At 38.6% G+C, this 23,393-nt stretch overlaps 1 protein-coding gene across 2 annotated transcripts in view; it reads right to left on the reverse strand.

The window, feature by feature from the left end:
• Positions 1 to 6,406: 6,406 nt before the first annotated feature.
• LOC127433993 (E3 ubiquitin-protein ligase TRIM37-like) overlaps positions 6,407 to 23,393 on the reverse strand; it is a 34,350-nt gene continuing 17,363 nt past the window's right edge. Inside the window, exons 18-25 of one of the 2 annotated variants that reach the window (XM_051686401.1) lie at positions 20,581 to 20,663; positions 17,581 to 17,757; positions 16,277 to 16,570; positions 15,824 to 15,991; positions 15,438 to 15,630; positions 14,549 to 14,667; positions 14,055 to 14,201; positions 6,407 to 9,411 (exon numbers count right to left, since the gene is read on the reverse strand). In XM_051686401.1, coding sequence (XP_051542361.1) covers positions 9,350 to 9,411; positions 14,055 to 14,201; positions 14,549 to 14,667; positions 15,438 to 15,630; positions 15,824 to 15,991; positions 16,277 to 16,570; positions 17,581 to 17,757; positions 20,581 to 20,663 — 1,243 coding nt within the window. In that variant the 3' untranslated portion in view covers positions 6,407 to 9,349. Of the gene's footprint in view, positions 9,412 to 14,054; positions 14,202 to 14,548; positions 14,668 to 15,437; positions 15,631 to 15,823; positions 15,992 to 16,276; positions 16,571 to 17,580; positions 17,758 to 20,580; positions 20,694 to 23,393 lie in introns of both variants that reach the window. The other variant, XM_051686400.1, reaches the window with a different exon arrangement.

Genomic DNA, 23,393 nt, shown 5'->3' on the forward strand with positions numbered 1-23,393 from the left:
AATCGATTATATTGGACCCCCTCTAGATTGTATAGACTTGGTTTTAAAGACACACCCACCTGCTGGCAATGCCAATCAGAAGACGGGGACACAACCCATGTTTTTGGGGGATGTGTTAAAATACAGGAATTTTGGTTAAAGATTCAGGGATTTATGTGTGATGTGTTGGACACAAGGTTTTCATTTTGCCCCAGACTCTGCATTTTGGGTGATAGGGAAGTCATACATTTGGGGATAGCCACTTGAGAGGTTGGGTCCTGGCCAGAGTTATGGTGGCCAGGTGAATAATACTCAGGGGGTGGAAGATGGCTGGGGCACCCTCGTTTCGGGAGTGGTGCGGGGAGATGAGCGAGGTTGTGGCATTTGAGGCGGCAATCTTCAGAAGGTTAGGAAAGTGGGATTTGTTTAATAGGAAGTGGGGTGGATATTTTGAATTTTTGGAGGGTTCTTGGGGAGGGGCAGTTGAGAGGGATTTATGATTTTTAATTTTTAGTTTGATGTGTACATGCACTCCTGCTTTTTGAAGTTTTTTTTTTTTGTTATAATTGTAAGAGACCACTGTAATGCGTGTTTGTGTCGGGTGGGGGGATGTTTGGGGGGAAGGGTTTAATTTATATATCTGATTCCGTATTTTATGTTGTGTCTATTGGTTTTTTATGAATGGAATCAAGAAAAATTTTAATAAAAAAAAAAAAAAAAAAAGACATTTTACTCAAATACATACCTATAAATAGTAAATCCAGAGAACTGATAATTTTGCAGTGGTCTCTTAATTTTTTCCAGAGCTGTACCTCTTTTCCCATGTGCTTCACCTCTTTACAGCCAGATATATACTTCCTGCTTACAAGGTCACATGACAAAAATTATGTACAGTTGCCTAGATACATCTTACCCCACTTTCCCCTATTTGGAAAAAAAAAAAAAAAAAAAGTACCCTCACGGTACATGTACAGAACAATTGTTGTTTCATGGTATGTTTTGTACTGTTAGGGTAGTTTTGTAAGTCAAATGCTGACCCTACATGTCAGAGTGCTTTTATTAGTGGGTAACTACTAAGTGCCCATTGTACTAGTTTGTGAGTTCATTTCTCTGAGAGTGCTTAGAACTGCCATCTCATTCAAGACATGGTTATGCCTCCTAAAGGCATTCTGACTCAGGGAGCATAATTAAAGTCTCCTTCCTCCACCTGTCAGGCTCTGGCAATAACACAGGAGTATTTAATTGAACAAGCTGCCTTTTAATCAAGATACTTGCACTTCCTGTGGCGATAGGAGTGTGTGCCCATGTCACACCTGTGATGTAAGGTGTCAGCTGGTTTAATTTTTGCGAGACCTCCCTGGGTTTCTCGGCAAAGAATTAAAATGGGAAATTAAGAACAGACTACAGATTAAGAAAGAATACAGAATACCGTCATATTTTTTAATATATATATTTGAAAATTATGTATTATAAAATTATTTCAACTAATTAAAAAGAAATACACAAAAACGCATATGCAATTGTAGTTCTTTACATAATATGTATAGGTGTTTGTGATCAGTACAGGTATGGTACTGTATTGAAGCATCTCCTGCTCTACGTTGAGGTGAACATAAAACTTCAATCATTCTTAAGTTATCAATAGATACAGTATAATTTTAAGTCTAGTCATCACTGAGAGCACTTCCTAACCAGTCCTTGCTGTATTTCACTAGAAATTTGCAAACTCGCCATGTATACTTTATGTAAGTGTTACGCAAAAATAAACATTTTATTTTTGTCTTATATGCGTTGTATTTTTGCTTTGCTTCATGTCTCATGTTATTTATTGTGTAATAAATAGATGTTATCAGGGCTGGTATTAGGATGCAATCTTTGGTAGGGCACTTGTTTGTTTATAGCTAAATTATGTAACTTTTTCTGTGTTAAAATACTTTCTCCTATCCCAGCTAATTATGCAGAGACAACTATAAGTAAGCCATTCATTGGTTAATTTTCTCAAAAAATGTAAACACTGTGTCTCTGTGGCACTATGAAAATTCCCGTGTTTGTTTTAAGTGGCCCGCTTAGACCCGCCCCAACAACATTACTCAACCAATGGCGTGAGTTTGGGGTGGGACATTTGACTGTTTGAACAACTGCAGGCGAGGGGCGTATTCAGAAATCTGTTTTGAAAACGTTTATTTTTGCAATTCCATTTGGTGACGCTAATGTTGCAGAAATTACATACTTCAGCTTTAAGGGGGGCAACGTTCATCATGCCCCTTGATTATGCTGTCAGTCAGGATGGGGGCATCAGAAGTTTTTGGCCCCTAGCCCCCCCTTAAAAACGGCCATGGATGTTAAAGAAAACAATCATTTTGGTGAGATTAATTATATAAAATATAACACATTCAAAAAAAGTATGCAATTAATTATGTCCCCGGAATGCTATAAGGAAGATTCCTGAGCAATTCAAGCTTGAAGTACCACCTGTTTTCTCCAGGGAGCAGTAAGCGAAACTTCAGCTGTATAGGCAACATGCAGCTTATACTGAGAACAAACCAACCCTTCAACGGACAGCACGACATGAGAATGCGTTCTTGCGTTCAAAACACAGATTGATGGAGTGCAAATCCAAGGTATCTCAAGATGTGTTTTTCTAAGTATTACACTAAGTTTAACTGAACACAGTGACCTAAAAATGGTGTGTTTATGATGCAACGGAACAAAGTGAGATGATCCAAACGCATCCGTCTGACACAGGTGCACACTGATGGGTTCTTAGACAAGCCTTCATAATAAGCCTCGAACTGATTGAAAAATTCAGTTGCAAAATGGATGGCTGTGAACTGTAGGCCAATGATTGGCTTACAGTATGTTCAATAATATGCAAATAAACAAAACATTGGATTCTAAAGCCACTTTTTGTATTGTCTTATCAATGCTTAACATAGCAACAACCAACCCAGGCTAGCAACCTGGCTCAACCAATAGTGTCTGGGGTGGGACTGTCTCTTTAAATCAACCAATGACAGATGGGAGACACAGTCGTCATTATTTTAGCAGTTCTGTTTGGAAATTGCACCCTATAAAGAAATTGCTAAAAGAAATGGTTAGGATTAAAGCTGAAGTGTGTAATTTTTGCAACACCAAATGGAATTGCAAAAATAATCACTGTTTTCAAACAGATTCCAGAAAACTCCTCCTGTCTACCATTGGCTGAACAAACAGATAGTCAGTCCCACACTCACACCATTGGTCAAGCCAGTGTTGCTGTGTTGGGCTAGATGGACTGTTTGAATAAAACGAACAAAAAGAAGAATGCTTGATAGTGTCAGATTAATAGTTCAGACCAAACCTAGCAAGTCAGTCCACTGGCGGCCATCTTTGGAACACTCTCTGAAAGCTATTTCCACTCGTGAAAGTGCAGCTCCAAACTACAGTTTAAGTCAGAAGTTTACATACACCTTAGCCAAATACATTTAAACTCAGTTTTTCACAATTACTGACATTTAATAGTAGAAAGCACTCCCTGTCTTAGGTCAGTTAGGATCACTATTTTAAGAATGTGAAATGTCAGAATAATAGTGGAGAGAATAATTTATTTCAGCTTTTATTTCTTTCATCACATTCCCAGTGGGTCAGAAGTTTACATACACTTTGTTAGTATTTGGTAGCACTGCCTTTAAATTGTTTAACTTGGGTCAAATGTTTTGGGTAGCCTTCCACAAGCGTCTCACAATAAGTTGCTGGAATTTTGACCCATTCCTCCAGACAGAACCGGTGTAACTGAGTCAGGTTTGTAGGCCTACTTACTCGCACACGCTTTTTCAGTTCTGTCCATACATTTTCTATCGGACTGAGGTCAAGGTTTTGTGATGGCCACTCCAATACCTTGACTTTGTTGTCCTTAAGCCATTTGGCCACAACTTTGGAGGTATACTTGGGGTCATTGTCCATTTGGAAAACCCATTTGCGACTGAGCTTTAACTTAATGGCTGATGTCTTGAGATGTTGCTTCAATATATCCACATAATTTTCCTTCCTCATGATGCCATCTATTTTGTGAAGTGCACCAGTCCCTCCTGCAGCAAAGCACCCCACAACATGATGCTGCCACCCCCATGCTTCATGGTTGGGATGTTGTTCTCAGCTTGCAAGCCTCACCCTTTTTCCTCAAAACATAACGATGGTCATTATGGCCAAACAGTTAAATTTTTTGTTTCATCAGACCAGAGGACATTTCTCCAAAAATTAAGATCTTTGTCCTCATGTGCACTTGCAAACTGTAGTCTGGCTTTATTATGGTGGTTTTGGAGCAGTGGCTTCTTCCTTGCTGAACAGCCTTTCAGGTTATGTCAATATAGGACCTGTCTACCTGTTTCCTCCAGCATCTTCACAAGGTCCTTTGCTGTTTTCCTGGGATTGATTTGGACTTTTCGCACCAATAGACATTCATCACTATCACAGAATGCGCCTCCTTCCTGAGTGGTATGATGGCTGCTTGGTCCCATGGTGTTTATACTTGCCTGTTTATACCTATTGTTTGTACAGATAAACATGGTACCTTCAGGCATTTGGAAATTGCTCCCAAGAATGAACCAGACTTGTGGATTGTGGACAATTTTTTTCTGAGGTTTCTTTTAATTTTCCCATGATGTCAAGCAAAGAGGCACTGAGTTTGAAGGTAAGCCTTAAAATACATCCACAGGTACACCTCTAATTCAGTACACCTCCTATCAGAAGCTAATTGGCTAACTGCCTAAAGGCTTGACAATTTTCTAGAATTTTCCAAGCTGCTTAAAGGCACAGTTAACTTAGTTTATACTCAATTAAAAGTGAAACAATCTGTCTGTAAACAGTTGTTGGAAAACTTACTCATGTCATGCACAAAGTAGATGTCCTAAACGACTTGCCAAAACTATAGTTTGCTAATATTAAATCTGTGGAGTGGTTAAAAAATGAGGTTCAATGACTTCAACCTAAGTGTATGTAAACGAATGGGGAAAGACCGAAATCTCCCAAACAGTTGGTCAAGATTACATTTTCACTTTTAGGTGAAATCAATCTATTAATTTTTTACAAATTGTTGACTCTGGAATACGAGACAGAATTTAAACATAAATTAAATACATCAGTTAAACCTCTTTGAACATGACCCATCTCAAGTGAAAGGAGAAGGGTATAGCTGCAGGCAGAGCTCCAAAATGGGGCGTGAGCTCCAAATCGCCATTAAAGAAATAGAGAGCCCCTAATCTAACCGTGAGTGGAAGTGACGGCCCCTTTTGGAGTTGGTGCAACCCCCTTTTGGAGTTACCATGCCCCTTTTGGTATAACCCCACCCCTTTTGGAGATTCCACCCCCATTTGGAGGTCACCGGCCTGCAGCTATACCTACTCGAGTGAAAGGCAGCAAGCATTGTTGTGCCTAAACAAATCTCTGTAACTAAAATAAGATGCTTATTTCAGTTAAAATGTAAAATGGATTTCTCCAGTTAAGAGGTCCAGATTAAGCAGGGGAAAAAGGTGACTGATGAATTGCATGTAGAGAACAGGATTTAGTGTCCCACTCTCTGGTTGAGTAGTAAATTAAAACGGTGTACTTCCAGTCCAACCGTTCCCTTACAAAAAAGGTCTGCCATGTTACATAAATCCCCTGAAACTGCCTGAAGATCGGTCAATGCAGTACAAAACACCCACATACAGGGGCAAAAATAAATAGAATGTTTGGTAAAGATTTCACAGGCTCAATCCAGATCTGTGGTCATAAAGACATGTTATAATGGATCCTATTTTTATAATACAGGATAGAGGACTCGAGTGCACACAGGAGGCTGTGAGTGTTGGCAGTCTGGTGCTGGATGAGGGGAGGGACTGGACCCAGGGAACGGATGTAAAGAGGACAGAAAGGGAGCCAACACTCACTCATCCACATAAACACTGCTGAGCTAATTCTCACACAGCACGTCACACAGACAGGGCCAAACAGCAGGTGCGGACAGGCAGGCAGACACACACACACACACACACACACACACACACACACACAACAGTGAGTAGTTGAATCTCACAAAACATGTCAAGAACATATCCAGGTCATATTCACCCCAAATATTTAAAGAAACTCATTATTTTGCTTAAAACTAAAGTGTGTAATTACTGCACCACTATCACCAAACGGATTTGCAAAATTAATGACTAATACATTTTCAAACAGTTTCCAGAAAACTCCACCCTTCTTCCATTGGTTGTACTAACAGAAAGTCCTGCCTCAAACTCATTAGTCGAAACAGTATAAGCTGGGATTTGAAAATGAAATGTAACAATGAAAAAATTACATCAGTTTTAAAGAAAATAAAATACCATTTAGTATGGAGGACTTGGTGTGCCACAAAAAAAAAAAAAAAAAAAAAAGCTCTTTGGCTGAACTTGATTCAATCGTGGACAGTGGTTCCAGGTGTTTGAAATTAGTTTTCGTAACTTAAAATTACTATGTAATCTCAACATAAACATTTTGTGTAGAAAGAACCTAGCTGAATTGAGTAAACCCAACAAAATTAGACATGTCAGTGTAACTCAAATAATCTATTTTATTTCTTTATGTACTAACTAGTGAAAATGAATGTATGCATGCTAAATACATGCTGGTTGGAAGCATTACAGAGTGTAGTTTAGTAACTATGCAATGGTTAGAACAGCTATTGCTCAATGAAGCAAACAATCAATGTGAGACATCTCCCTCCGTTCTTCACCATAATGGTAACCCCCAAAACTCCAACATAACAGCTACATTAACACCACAAAAAGTATTCATGTACTGCCAATTCAAATGGATTAAGTAAACTTCCATTTTACAAATTTAAATGCATAGAACTCAATGAAATCAAGTCGTAACACAATGTTCTAGAATTGTGTTGCTTTAGATAATTTTAATTAAGTAAACTGAACAAGTAGATAAAATCCTTTGAGTGCATAATAAATCTTTCTTTAAAATCATCAATGTATATATGTCAATACATTTCAAAATAAAAAAGTAAATAAGTCTCGAAACATCAACAAAATAAATATTCATGTCAATAAATGCATCAAAGTTCAAAGGAAAATGTATATATAGCATTTAAAAGTAGTGTTGACAGTTATTGTGTTTGTGGTCTTCGTTTTGTTTTTTTACTTAATAAAAAACAGAATCTCAAGTGTTTATTGACACATTTCATGATTTATTTGACATGATTTGACATGATTTTACTTAGTATTTTATTTCTATTTTCTTTTAATTTATTGACATATTTATTGATACATTTCATGATTTATTTATTGAAATATTTATTGACATAAATATTGATTCTTTTATTGAAAGATTTTTTTTTTATTAATATGGCACACTGAGTCCTCCATAATTTGGGGCCATTGAGATTTTCCTGCCAATTATATTATATTATTTGCAAAAAAGATGTTAGTTTTTAAGTATTAATACATGGTAGTATTTGTTGTATACTGCCTTAATGCAGCTTTTGAAAAATTACTGTATTACAGAATTTAGTTTCTGCATGCAGTAATGAGAATTAATCCGTATGCATTATCAGAAATGAGAATTTGAGATTGCATTGAAGGAGTATGACATTTTGGGGTGAAATGTGACCTATGCATTTTTTCGTGAGATTCACCATTGATGGGCAACTAGTAACGTGATTCAAAACTAGAATATAACAGTATATCACATCATTTATTTGTTTCTCGTTTTAATTTATATAAATATACTGTTAATATTGTGCATATCCTTTAGTTTGTTTAGGACCCAAAAATATTTAAAAACATGCTAGAGAAACCAGTGAACAAGAAAAAAAAAAAATGTCCTTATCCTCCGCATATGAAACAAAACGTCAAAATAGGAACATTATTATAACACATATAACAGCATTAGATTAACTCTGAACAGCCAAAGGAACATTTCCATAATTTTTTTGGATTTCGCAGTCTGGGGGGTTTGGGGAGAGGCAGTTTACAATTGATGCAAAACAATAATGTATTTTCAGATTGCTCAGTCCCAGCTTTGTATAAAGCATTAACCTGCAGGTAATTCATAAGCCAAGGATTTACCGGCTAAAGCAATGCATTAAGTGCAGTACGCTTTAACAAAACATTCACTTTCAACAGATTGTATTCAGTGAAAGCCATGCATGCAAAGAACAAGACCTGTGACCTTAAATGAAAGTTGCTACATCACTGCCCAGCTGTTGATGAAGCCATGACATCTATTCAGAACATAAACTGAGCAACTTTCCAGCTGCTGCTGCTGCAACAGCCCATGTGTCAACAATTCTTTCTCTCCGGGCTCATAAACAATTTACAAAAACATACCGTTCTGACGCATGATATATCACAATATGGCCTGGGGGTAAAAAGACAGTCTTGGACCCACCTGAGACTTTGGTTTATGTATACAACTCTTATTTTGACATTTCATCATGTAAAGCTAACAGATGAGTGTGCAGGAGAAGGAGAGCAAAAAATAAAAAATAAATAAATAATAAAAAAAACCCTCACTAAAAAGGACACAAAAAAATAAATAAAGGAGTAATGTAGCAGTAATATGAAATGTTAGGGTATGGAGTTTATAAGTGCTCGTAATTGAGCGGTGTAATGCTAAATAATTGCTTATTTGAAATATAAAAAATGTTCCCTCCCTTCAAATAATTTGAAATTGTATTATTTCCCTATGGTGCCATGTTCCCTTTTTGCAGATGTTTACTCAATGAAAACTTGTTTTTGAGTAGATGAAGCGATGCTTTGTGGACTAAAATGATCAATACATTCACAGTTAGAGGGGACAAACTACATAAACAAAATGAAACAAAAAACACTCACTAATATCTATATATAAACACTGCCTGAAGAATAAAGCTAGAGTACATAAAGACTTATGAATGAGCACCTGTCTTGACATTCTTTGACTGACGAAACACTTGAAAACTTTATTGTAATTTGTATGTCCCACCCCACTAAAAAAAAAGAAGAAAAAAAAAAAAGGGTTTGTCAACTACAAAATCAATTTATATGACAAATAAGCAGCATTGCAAACGTAGAGGAAATGTAGTACATCACTATAATATGCACGGATACAATTTTACACCTTGAATTTTATAATGGAATGTTATGCATTTCATATTGCAGAACAAAAATTAGACTTCTCTCCCTTTCCAAAAGGTGTTTCTCTGAAATAACATATAGCACATATACTGTATATACACATTCATTTTCCTGTTCTAGCCGAACATAAAGTAAGTGCACAAACACAGGAAATGGAAAGAGCGCATCCAGTGCCTGACAACACAGAAAGCTTAATGTCACCTCCAGACATTTTTGTAACATTGTCGCTTTAAGTCGTAACGTCATAATCTCTCTGTGTTGTCTCCAGTCACAAAGCTCAGATCATCAGAGATCAGCTGCTCGCCTGAGAATGACAGACATATACATTTTCAAAAAGACAGCACACACTCTGCCAGAACACAAGTAAGAAACTAGAAGTTAAAACTATAATAGGCTGGTACACACTTTGCTTTCTGTCCCCAGCCCACCCACAGAGGAAATTAGAGACTAAACAGGTGGCTGACCTGAGCACATCTCAATTTTTTTTATTCAAGCAAAGCACTTAGTGTAATTACATTTATCTTATCCTACAGGTTTTGTGATTAAGTGCTTCTCCAATATAGAACACAATATGGTATTAAGGGGAGGTATAACAGGCATACATGATGATTTGGTTGGATTTAATTTTTACTTTAACATCCAAAATATTAGCCATTAAAATGTATAAACATGTAATATTTATATCACCTTTGCGAATGTAAATTAGAATCAGTCGTGACATATCCTGTGGAGTCTACATCACTTTTTTTAGCATGGTCTGGTTACTTAATAAGATAATGATTGCATATGAAAGTCCCAATACAAAAAATATTGTCACTTTCAAGCACTGAAAGTGTGGAGGCCCTATTATTCTTCTAAGGATTATTATTATTAGGGTCCAAACACTGAAACTGTGGAGGACTATTGTTCTTCTAAGGATTATTATTATTATTCTTTTTTCAAGGTTTTCAGTACTTTTGGGGTATTTAACATGTGAAAACTCTTGAAATTTTGCACACACCAGAGTCGTCTGTCATTAGGGCTGGACAAAGTTGTGGGGGGGGGGGGGGGGGCTCTGTAGCGCCCCCTTGAAAATGGACATGTAAGGGGGCTCTGTAGCACCCCCATTTTCACCTACAGTCACCAAATTGGCTCATATATATTTCTCATCAAGCCGAACAACTTTCATACTCACAGTCATTAGCATCGCATTTTTGATTTTCTGAAAATCGCAGGCTCTGAACTTTTAAACACTCCTAGGGGATTCATGTGACTGGCACTAAATTTGTGCAACATCATGCCAAGACTAAATTGAGAACAGATTTTTGATATTTTTAATGGTGTCACCAAGGCGATGCAATAAATTTATGGCAAAAAATGAAAAACAGGATGTGCCTTATATCTTCTGTGTGTATTGTGTGATTTTGATGAAAATTCAGCTGTATGTTTGGTAATGGAGATGTTATAGTCACGGTCATAGCGCTACCAACTGGCAGCAGGAAGTATGGCACTTTTAACAGACTTTGAAATAGCCGTTTACATGAATTGCTTCAAAATTATTTAGAATAATGTCAAGACACTGCTGATGTAAAATTGTAAAGGAATATTTGATATCTTAAATACTGTTTCCATGGCAATGCATTAATTGTTATTATTCCTTCCTATACAGTGCACCCGGAAAGTATTCTATAAAGTATAATAAAATCACATGTACATAAGTATTCACAGCCTTTGCTCAATACTTTGTTGAAGCACCTTTGGCACCAATTACAGCCTCAAGTCTTTTTGAGTGTGATGCTACAAGCTTGGCACACCTATTTTTGGGCAGTTTCTCCCATTCTTCTTTGCAGGACCTCTCAAGCTCCATCAGGTTGGATGGGGAGCGTCGGTGCACAGCCATTTTCAGATCTCTCCAGAGAGGTTCAATCGGGTTCAAGTCTGGGCTCTGGCTGGGCCACTCAAGGACATTCACAGAGTTGTCCCGTAGCCACTCCTTTGTTATCTTGGCTGTGTGCTTAGGGTCGTTGTCCTGTTGGAAGATGAACCTTCGCCCCAGTCTGAGGTCCAGAGCGCTCTGGAGCAGGCTTTCATCAAGGATGTCTCTGTACATTGCTGCATTCATCTTTCCCTCAATCCTGACTAGTCTCCCAGTTCCTTCCGCTGAAAAACATCCCCACAGCATGATGCTGTCACCACCATGCTTCACTGTAGGGATGGTATTGGCCAGGTGATGAGCGGTGCCTGGTTTCTTCCAGACATGACGCTTGCCATTCAGGCCAAAGAGTTCAATCTTTGTTTCATCAGACCAGAGAATTTTGTTTCTCATGGTCTGAGAGTCCTTCAGGTGCGTTTTGGCAAACTCCAGGTGGGCTGTCATGTGCCTTTTACCGAGGAGTGGCTTCTGTCTGGCCACTCTACCATACAGGCCTGATTGGTGGAGTGCTGCAGAGATGGTTGTTCTTCTGGAAGGTTCTCCTCTTTCCACAGAGAAATGCTGGAGCTCTGTCAGAGTGACCATCGGGTTCTTGGTCACCTCCCTGACTAAGGCCCTTCTCCCCCGATCGCTCAGTTTGGCTGGGCGGCCAGCTCTAGGAAGAGTCCTGGTGGTTCCAAACTTCTTCCATTTACGGATGATGGAGGCCACTGTGCTCATTGGGACCTTCAATGCTGCAGAAATGTTTCTTCACCCTTCCCAGATCTGTGCCTCGATACAATCCTGTCTCGGAGGTCTACAGACAATTCCTTAGACTTCATGGCTTGGTTTGTGCTCTGACATGCACTGTTAACTGTGGGACCTTATATAGACAGGTGTGTGCCTTTCCAAATCATGTCCAATCAATTGAATTTACCACAGGTGGACTCCAATCAAGTTTAGAAACATCAAGGATGATCAGTGGAAACAGGATGCACCTGAGCTCAATTTTGAGTGTCATAGCAAAGGCTGTGAATACTTATGTACATGTGATTTTTTTTTCGTTTTTTTTTTTATTTTTAGTAAATTTGCACAAACTTCTTTATGTGGTATTGTGGGGTATTATGGGGTATTGTTTGTAGAATTTTGAGGAAAATAATGAATTTAATCCATTTTGGAATAAGGCTGTAACATAACAAAATGTGGAAAAAATGAAGCACTGTGAATACTTTCCAGATGCACTGTATTTTGGTGTTTTTGAGGCACTTGGCATGCTTAAAATATCATGAAATTTTGCACACACATCAGAGTTGTTAGCCATTAGGTCTGGGCAAAAGTTCACGCATGGGCGTGTAGGGGGGCTCTGTAGCGCCTGCCTTAAAATGGGTGTGTAAGACGGCCTCTGTAGCACCCCCACTTTCACCTACAGTCACCACAATTGGTACATATATAGTTCTCATCAAGGAACTATAACAATGTCTGCCCAACAGGAAGTCAGCCATTTTGGATTTTCTGAAAATCGCAGGCTCTGAACTTTTAAATACTCCTCCCTAGGTGATTCATGAGACTGTCACCACATTTAGACAATGTTGTCAAAACACTGAAGATGCTAAATTGCAAACAGATTTTGATATATCGAATGCTGTTGCCATGGCGATGCATTCAATTAATGGTTAAAAATGGGAAACAGGAAGTGTCTCATCTTCTGTGTGCAATGTGTGCTTTAAATCAAAATTGAGATGCAAGTTAGTCTTGGGGGCTAATCCCATGGATCCCATTGCCACCACCTGGCAGCAGGAAGTGTGGCTCTTACAACCTCTTCAACTCTGCGTAGTGCCGCTATGTAGCGTAGGGGTGCTGTTGCGAAAAAAGCTTACTCTTAAAATGTTAGTCACTGAATAAATAAGTCAGCCATATGTGGTTTCGTTTGAAAGCTTAGAATCTGAACTTATCATAGATAACCAGAACTTCTGCATTTATGTTACATAAAATAAGACCTGAAAACATTTTTCGCAAATCAGCGCCACCTAGAGGTCATGTGGTAGAAATATTAGTCTTTCAAATAGCACTTAAATAGACAAATCATATATCAAATGAAAGCTCTCATTTTCAGGCATGCAACTGTACAGTTGATTTTGTTGCCCTACTACCACAGTTTTAAAGATCTTCAAAAGAATCACAAAGTGAAATATGATTTCTGTAAGACATCAAATATAAACGTATTTTTTTTAGCGCCAATCACTACTGCTGTAAGCCCCAAACAGCTAAAAACTTTATATCTGCTTTTACCTTAAGCTTTTTTTAAAAAAAAACAAATTGCCATTTTTTACTTGTCTGTGAGCTTGCTTGTGTGAATAATCCAATGTTATATCTTAGATGTCCAGAGCAAAATATGTGGTCCAGCAGGATAAGCATGCTAAACAAACCACCGTAAATGTATGTTATCAACTATTGATGATAAAAATGTTATACATTATTGCAAAGGGGAGGATTTCTAATGACACCTAGATTAAGCTTCTAGTCCTCTAAGGCAGAGATATTTGATGAAACAATGGGAGTGGTGCATGAACTGAAAATTAGACTGAATGTCTATGGACGAGCACATCTGTGAGGGCTAGAATGCATTAGAGCACCACCCACAATTCATATTGGCATTTTGTAATGGAAGGTGATGGAGGAAAAATTCCTTTTTCTAGTAATTTCAGCCATGTAGTGGAATAAAATAAGACTTCTTGGAGGGAAATAGTGTGAACAGAACCAGAATTACATGCTTACATGTTTTTTTTTTTCTGTTCAATGTAATAATTGTAAACACTATTATTTATGAATAATTGGAGTCTTTTTTTTTTATTTGGGGGGGGGGGCAATTTTTGCCAATTAGTCCACAGTATGTGTAAATGGTGAGATTTTAAATTTGAGTGTGAAAAATTACAGGCAGCAGCGGGTTAAATATATTGTATGTATGCTAAAATGTATTTTTTAGATGTACACAAGCATATAAATAACTTCAAAGCTAATAGACACAGACTAAAAGCCACAAAACTCCAATACTAAACCTAGGCAGGGTAGTGTTCTGGTATCGAACTGGCAGTCTCCGGCCTCCAGAGCCACCGCTTCATCCTCGTTCTCCGTGTCACAGTCCAGCTCGCTGTCACTGCTCATGCTTGGCAGCACATGGTGGGCTTGCTTTTGACAGAGTAGACCTGTGGACGGATGCCCATGTGTTCATATGAACCAGCAGATATTGTTCCTGTTACGTTCACATCCGTGTTTTTCTATTTTAGCTATGCATCATTTCCTTTTGTGGACAACAATGCAGCACACACGGGAATGTTACTCAACATGATTTTCCTGATAGGAACCGCAGGCCTTTGGAAGTATAAATAACTGATATATTCCAAGAACTCATCTAATTTCATGTGCAGCTAAATGACAGTGGCATATAAATCAGTGTGTGCAATTACTCATCATGGCAAGTGACTTCATGCTGCAGTGAGTTATGATCCATGTTTTTTCTGTGAGTTTTTGAGAACGGATCTTCACATCTCACCTTCATCAGGGTGTGAGGAGGAAGAGGAAGACAGCTCGGCCAGTGACTGCAGTGACTGATGGATCTCCCTGGTGCTCTCTTGATCACAGTTGAGAGAGGTGTCCGTCAGCAGGGTAGGCCTGAGGGACACAATTTTAGCAAATGAGTGCATTACTGTAAGTGTAACTTTGGGCTTATCAAAAGCAGTGTTTAAAAACTTTTATTAGCGTAAAGAATACTTTTTCCACAAGGCCCGACTTGAAAGATATCTTTCACACAAATTCCTCTCAACAACCTATTCAGTCATTTCAACACAAAACATTTCAAATAGTGACATATTTGGCTGATGAAATGTAGACATTGTGTCATGTTATTTTATTAGTTTATGTTTAAGTGCAAAAACAAAACACAAACAAAAACTAATATAAAAATAAAAACAAACACCACAAACCAAAACGCAACAAAGAACCAGCAAAAGCTAATAAAAACACAAAAACAAAAATCAAACACAACATTAAACTAAAAATATTTTTTTAAAACACACAACAAAAACACAAAACAAATAAAAAAGAAAACAAAACAAACAACCGAAAAACTAAAAATTAAAACAAACAAAAACACAAAAAACAACCCCTCAATAAAGTCTAAAGTCTAATCTCTTACTTCAGAAAAATGCAAAAACAATTATTTATAGAATCAGAACAGAACTCTGATGATCATAATGGATACACTGACTATTGCTCCACCACTGTTATTTCTTTCCCACATTCAAAGATTGTTAATTAAAAGTACTCCATGTCTCATTTTAACCAATATAGTTACCATTTACTGGATTTGTTCATGAATGGATACACACACATACAGTCTATAGAATATGATGCAAGGCCGATAGCTTGTTTCAGTATATTACCCAATAGCTGGAGTCCTGCACTGTTTGGTGGCGGGTGCAGCCGCTCCATTTAGAGCCGTGATGCTGAACAGGTCTGAACGTGAAGCTCCATACAGCAGCTCTTCATGTTTGGAGCCAGAGGGCTTATCAGAGGAAGAGGAGCTGTTTCCCAGAGAGGGAGGAGAACTCTGCATACTGTGTGCTTTCAAGGAGCCTGCAAAACACAGATAATATCATTTCAAGAAATTTAAATGAACCCTGAAATATCAGGGTTGAGTTCCCCAAAAACTCTTTTAGCTTTTTCCCGCATGCATCTATTCAGATCATTCAAGTGGGATTAAAAGGTGCGTTTCAAAGTAATTGAGCTTCTGATGATAATGATGAGGTCGGAAGTTCATTGTTCTGACCATCCAAGGAAGAGGGACCCTCTCTGGGACACAGAGCAGGTTCAGAAGGGGACTCTCGACCATCGACTCCTCTCAGTTCATTTTCACCAGCATCCACAGCCCTGCGCAAAGAGAGCCCACCCAACAATCCCACGCTCTGCTGCTTATGAGAACCAGCCTTCTTCACTCCTGAAACAAAGATCAAAAAGTCATGCTACACACGTACACTTTTTTTTGGACAAACTTGAGTAAATATGCGTTTCTCATGAGCTTTAAAACCTTTTGATCTTAAGGCTCATCCTTATATTTCTTTAAATTAGTATTGTAGAAAAATATAAATTGTGCCAACATATTAATTTCTTTTCCAAGTTAAGTTTTTTTATTCAACAACATTTACATGCAGAAGGCAGGGTATATTGCACAATATGCATACATGTAAACTAATTAAACGCTAATCTGAATTCTGTGCCATACCACTGCGAGAATGTCGTGATGAGACGGGTCCTTTGAAGAGCAGATCACTGGGTTTGCAACTGGGCCCCATCTCTGAGTCCACAGAGGGGCCCTGCTCATGGATTGAGGCTCCATGAGAGGAAAGCCGAGGATTGGCTCCACTGCGAGCATCCAGCTGCCCTTTCACATCCGACATCTTACTGCGCACTTCTGCCATCTGAGCCTTCAGTCTGATCAGGACCCCCGAGTCTGGGGTCGACCGACGCACCGCCTGGGGCCGATGCTCACGCTCTTTACGAGATGGCACTGCAGCAGCTGTGAATCAAGGAAAGTTTGTGATAATATATTATTTAGTTTAGTGTTATTGCACAGGTCACCTTATAAATGTTCTCATTTTCAGAGATTCATATTGTATCTGTATCTTTTATGTAAATATTTATTTCAGAGTATTTGTCCTAACTAGCCTCAACTGTGACGCGATGAAGGAAAGGACATTTTGTAAGTTGTTTGGCTCCCGTTTCTGCAGAGTTGCGTTGGGTAGCCCTGCCCACAGTTAAATCTCATTGGTCAAAAGTCTCATTCAACAAAACTGTATAAATACGTTCCGATTGGCTGAGATTAAAGGGATAGTTCACCCAAAATTTTAAATCCTCTCATCATATCCTCACCCTCATGCCATCCCAGATGTTTTTGACTTTCTTCTGCAGAACACAAACTAAGAATTTTAGAAGAATATCTCAGCTCTGTAGGTCCATAGAATGCAAGTGAATGGTGACCAGACCTTTCAAGCTAAAAAAAAAAACATAAAGGCAGCATAAAATATCCCATATGATTCCAGTTGGGTGTGGGTGAGAAACATATCAATATTTAAGTTCTTTTTTTATTATAAATCTCCACTTTCACATTCTGAAAGTGAAAGTGGAGATATATAGTAAAAAATTATTTAAATGCTGATATGTTTCTCACCCAAAGCAACTGCAGTATTTAACCACTGGAGTTATATGGATTACTTTTATGCTGCCTTTCAGATTTTTTGGAGATTTTTTAGATTTTTTGGAACCTTTCACTTGCATTGTATTAACCTACAGAGCTGAAATATTCTTCTAAAAATCGTCATTTGTGTTCTGCAGAATGAAAGTCATTCACATCTGGGATGTGAGAACTATCCCTTTAAGCTACGTCACGCAGCATTTTCACTTTCAGTGTGGACAGACAATTCACTTGTCGCTGGAAACTTGTAAGGCTCATATTCTTGACCTCCCTGTACCCTTGCCTCATTTTGTTTTTCACGATTGACTAAAATGCGGCGTGTTTAATTTCAACACCTTGTGTTTGGAGCAGAGAGGAAGGTGGGCGTGGCTGCATCCCCCACAATGACTCCACATGGCTACGGTCCTTCAGATCCAAAAGCTGGATGAGGATGACTGGATCAATCTCCAGGAGGCTAGCTGAGCTTGCACCTGCCCCACGCCTTGAACCATGCGCAGCCGCACTGGAACCTCCTGACCAACAGGGGGAGAGAGTCAGTATAGAGAGGACTTTGCTGGTGTAAGGCAAGCATGTAGGGATGGTAGCCATTGGGGATGTTGAAAATATATAAAAAGGATTAAAAAAAATTATTTCATAGATCAAAATGAAAGTCACATGGGGGGGGGGGGGGGCATGGGTTTGGGTAGCTCAGCGAGTATTGATGCTGACTACCACCCCTGGAGTCGCAAGTTCAAATCCAGGGCATACTGAGTGACTCCAGCCAAGTCTCCTAAGCCCGGTTGCTAGGGAGGGTAGAGTCACATGGGGTAACCTCCTCGTGGTCACAATGTGTGGTTCTCGCTCTCAGTGGGATGTGTGGCGAGTTGTGCGTGGATGCCGCAGAGAATAGCGTGGGCCTCCACACACGCTATGTCTCCATGGTAACATGCTCAACAAGCCACGTGATAATCTCAGGCAACTGAGATTCGTCCTCCGCCACCCGGATTGAGGAGAGTCACTTCACCACCACGAGGACTTTGAGCGCATTGAGAATTAGGCATTCCAAATTGGGGAGAAGAGAAAGAGTCTCACATAAGTACAATACATGGCCAAAAGTATGAGGACACCTCATGAGGAAAAAAAAAATCATACTACGTTATACAATGACATTCTAGAGAAAAGTGAGTTTCCAATTTAAGCTGATTTTTAATAACTGACATTTCAGACACAAATTGGCCAGTTGTTTCATTTCATTTTGCTCCGCCAACAAATACAGTGCCACAGCAACATCATGCATTGTGCGTTAAATGAAGTGATACAAACAGAATAAGATTCTATATACAGTGCATTCAGAAAGTATTCAGACCCCTTCATTTTTTCACATTTTGTTATATTGCAGCTTTATGCTAAAATGCTTTAAAAAATGCCCCGTAATGACAAAGCAAAAACCAGACTTTTGATAACTTTGCAAATTTACTACAAATAAAAAACTGAAATATCACAGACATAAGTATTCAGACCCTTTGCTATGACACTTGAAATTTAGCTCAGGTACATCCCCTTTCTCTGGATCATCTTTGAGATGTTTCTACACTTTGATTGGAGTACACCTGTGGCAAATTCAATTGATTGGACACGATTTGGAAAGGCACACACCTGTCTGTATAACGTCTCACAGCTGAAAATGCATATTAGAGCAAAAACCAAACCATGAAGTCAAAGGAACTGCCTGCAGAGCTCAGAGACAGGATTGTGTCGAGGCACAGATCTGGGGAAGGCTACAAAAAATGTTTGGCTGCATTGAAGGTCCCAAGAGCACAGTGGCCTCCATAATTCTTAAATGTAAGAAGTTTGGAACAACCAGGACTCTTCCTAGAGCCGGCAGCCCAGCCAAACTGAACAATTGGGGGAGAAGGGCTTTGGTTAGAGAGGTGACCAAGAACCCGATGGTCACTCTGGTTGAGCTCCAGAGATCATGTGTCGAGAGGGGAGAAGGACAACCACACTGCAACAATCCACCGATCTAGGCTTTATGGCAGAGTGGCCAGACGGAAGCCTCTCCTCAGTGCAAGAAAGCAAAAAAGCACCTAAAGGACTCTCAGACTGTGAGAAACAAGATTCTCTGGTCTGATGAAACGAAGCTGAACTGTTTGACCTCAATTCCAAGCATCATGTCTGGAGGAAACCAGGCACCGCTCATCTCCTGCGCAATACCATCCCAACAGTGAAGCATGGTGGTGGTAGCATAGTGTTTTACAGCGGCAGGGACTGGGCGACTGGTCAGGGTTGAAGGAAAGTTGAACGCAGCTAAATACAGAGATATCCTTAATGAAGTCCTGAGCGCTCTGGACCAGGTTCTCAGATTGGGCCGAAGGTTCACCTTCCAACAGGACAATGACCCCAAGCATACAGCCAAGACAATGCAAGAGTGGTTTAGGTACAACTCTGTGAATGTCCTTGAGTGGCCCAGCCAGAGCCCAGACTTGAACCCAATCGAGCATCTCTGGAGAGACCTGAAAATCGCTGTCCACTGACAGTCCTCATTCAACCTGACAAAGCTTGAGAGGATCTGCAGAGAAGAATGGCAGAAAATCCCCAAATCCAGATGTACAAAGCTTGTCGCATCATACCCAAACAGACACAAGGCTGTAATTGCTGCCAAAGGTGCTTCAACTAAGTACTGAGTTAAGGGTCTGAATACTTGTGTCAATGTGATTTTTCAGGTTTTTAATAAATTTGCAAAGTTATCAAAAATCTGGTTTTTGCTTTGTCATTACGGGGTATGGAGTGTAGATGTGGAAAAAATAAATCTTTAAAGCATTTTAGCATAAGGCTGCAACATAACAAAATGTGGAAAAAAACGAAGGGGTCTGAATATTTTCTGAATGCACTGTATACGTTCATATATTATTCAATATATCAGCACACTTGGAAGGCCACTCGTTTAATCAAATTAGTGTAGCAGATATAACGGTTTATATTTGGTCACTCTGCTCTCTAGATAATTAATATCAGCTATTGAAAAACGCAAATAAACTAACCTCTCATGACAACCCTAGTATCCACAGTAAGTAAGAGTTGTTTATCTAAAATATAGCTCTAAAAAACAACAAAAAAAATACATTAAAAAAAACAACAAAAAAAAAAAACAAGTGTTTTAGACTGCAGATTCTGCAGTAAATCTTCAAAGGCTGATATTGTAATTTTGCTCAGTTACATCACTTCAACTGATTAACAGGGTGTCACAATCGATGACACAAAGCCAAGTGTTTCAACACACCAGACTGCCATATGCCTGACAAAACAGCATTATTTGTATCAATGAGGGTGCCTGGATGAGGGAAACTCTCGATCACCTGTTGCCCCGGCAACATCATCAGGTAATTCACCTTCCTCGAGGTCTAGATTCCCACTGTACTCCACGTCATTTTCACCAGACCTTAAAACAGATGGGGAAAAAAAATTCACACTACACAAATTATTCCTCTAGCATTACTGAAGGAAAAAAAAAAGAAAAAAATTCGACAGGCAGTAAACTAGTCTACGATCTATAATCAGATTGCTCTAATACTTTATGTACGTCAGGGCTGCGTGAAATGTTGAATATTCACAGTCTTTTCAACGACTTTGCTGGCAATATCAAATTAAAGGAATAGTTTACCTAAAAATTCTCTCACCCTCATGCCATCCCAGATGTGTATGAATTTCTGTCTTCTGCAGAACACAAATTAAGATTTTTAGAATTTAGATTTTCAAGCTCCAAAAATCACAGAAGAAACATAAGTAATCCATAAAACTTAAGTGGTTAAATCCATAACTTCAGAAGCGATATGATAGGTGTGGGTGACAAACAGATCAATATTTAAGTCCTTTTCTTTTACCATAAATCTCCACTTTCACATTCAAAATGTGAAAGTTAAAGTATCATACCTATCATATCACTTCTGAAGATATGGATTAAACCACTGTTTTATGGGTTACTTTTATGCTTTCTTTATGTGATTTTTGGAGCTTCAAATGTCTGATCACCATTCACTTTCAATGTAAGGACAAACAGAGCTGAGATATAGGCAGAAGAAAGTCATACACTTCTTAGATGGCATGAAGGTAAGTAAATGATGAGAGAATTTTCATTTTTGCGTAAACTACTCCTTTAGGCAACATCATGAATATCACAATGATTGCAAAGTGCTTTCTATATGCCAATAAGTTTCCTAAACAGCGTGTCAATAGAATAGTTTCAAGATCCCTCCTTGTTTTGCGAATACGAGAGCGTTTTAAGTCTATGAATTTTACTGCAATGGCAAAAATGGCAATGGATTTGATTCAATTCCTGTCCATTTCAATGGAGTTTAAACTATGATTTAACAATTTCATCACTCGAAAATGTTCACAAAAGTTTAATAATATTTCATTAATTATTATCATTTGATTGAAGCGTTATATTGGTGAATTTGAATGAAAATTATTAAAATCACTCTTCCTCGATAAGTGAAAAACATGTCTTGATTATATTTAACTATATTTTATAATATACTGCAAAAGTCATTTCATAGCAAATACATAAAGATATAGCTAACTTGAATATCGCCGAAAGGCTGAAAAATATCAAGATACATTTTTAGCTATAATGCCCAGCCTCATTGAATGTGTGAAAAAGGTTTTGAATCATTAATTGGAACCCAATGGAGATAAATGAGGCGTGGCAAGGAATTTTGTCCCCAGTGTATCTCCATACACTCCAATCAGCCCAGGATTCATGTGTGTGGTTCCCCACGGAAATAGTGAGGAGTGGTACAGTCTGAAATAAGCCGCTCCACAGGGGGTGTTGATAGTGTTCTCCTCCAAGCATGCTACTGAATATATATGTATACATCTGTGTGTGTGTGTAAGGGTAACACATGCACCATTGTCTCAGACTCTAGCGCATGATGAGTCAGTGTTCTCCAGTGGTTCTCTGCGCCGATCCACTACAGTATAGAAGCTGAGAGCCTCGACTCCACACAGATACATCAAACAAATACTAGCGTAGCACAACCTCCCCTCCATCACCAATAGATTTGCTCCCCCCTTACCATGAACTATTTTCCACCATATCTTCCTCTCTCTCTCTCTCTCTCTCTCTCTCCCCTAAAAGACCCTCACCCACTCTGTGAGGAATATTAGGATACTCTGAGGATCAGGGGCTTCCAACACTTGGTTAACAGTTAGTAGATGGACATTTTTTCAAAGCAAACACACTCAAGCGAATGGTGTCAAAAGGTGTGAGAGATTGTGTGTGGGCTAAGAAAAGCGCATATCTGTACAACATTTAATTTTGTAGAGAAACGTTCCTGAATTAGCACCATTACCAAAAACTATATTAGGTATTTTTTTTATATGACTCTCAAATAAAGTAGAATACTTTATTCTAATTGGCTAATCACAGCATATTAAACTGTATATCTGACCGTTGCCATGCCATGGCAACATACTGGTGATACTTGAAACAAATGTTTCTCTTTCAAGTTCAGCTTAAATCGACAGCATTTGTGGCATAATATTGATTACCACAAGAAATATTTGACTCCTTTATAAAAAAAATAAAATAAAAAAAGCAGCAGCAAAAATCAGTTACAGTAAGGTACTTACAATGGAAGAAAATGGGACCAGTACATAAACAAAACACACATGCTTTCAAAAGTATAACCACAAGACATTAACATACATGTTAACATGATTTTAGTGTGATGAAATCAGGGATTTACCGGCGTTACAGCGTTTACCAGATTACAGGGTTCTCTGGCATTACTTCGTCATAACAATGAAGTTGTAATATTGGATATAACTTTACACAGAAAAGGTTAGTAAGTGATTTTATTTCTCTAAAATCATGTTAACACTTATACTGTTTATGTCTTGTGGCTATACTTGTGTATTTTAATATTAATGGATTGGCCTCATTCACTTCCATTGTAAGTGCCTCACTGTAACCTCAATTTTTTTTAATTAATGAGGGAAGTATCGATTACCATTTTTTATGGTAATAAACCTACATATTCATGCGATTATCTAATCAGCCAAACATGTGGCAGCAGTGCAATGCATAAAATTATGCAGATACGGGTCAGGGGAAAAATGTGATCTCAGTGATTTAGACCATGGCATGATTTTTGGTGCCAGATGGGCT

Source organism: Myxocyprinus asiaticus, chromosome 43 (genome assembly GCF_019703515.2).
Source record: "Myxocyprinus asiaticus isolate MX2 ecotype Aquarium Trade chromosome 43, UBuf_Myxa_2, whole genome shotgun sequence".
NCBI lineage: Eukaryota > Metazoa > Chordata > Actinopteri > Cypriniformes > Catostomidae > Myxocyprinus > Myxocyprinus asiaticus.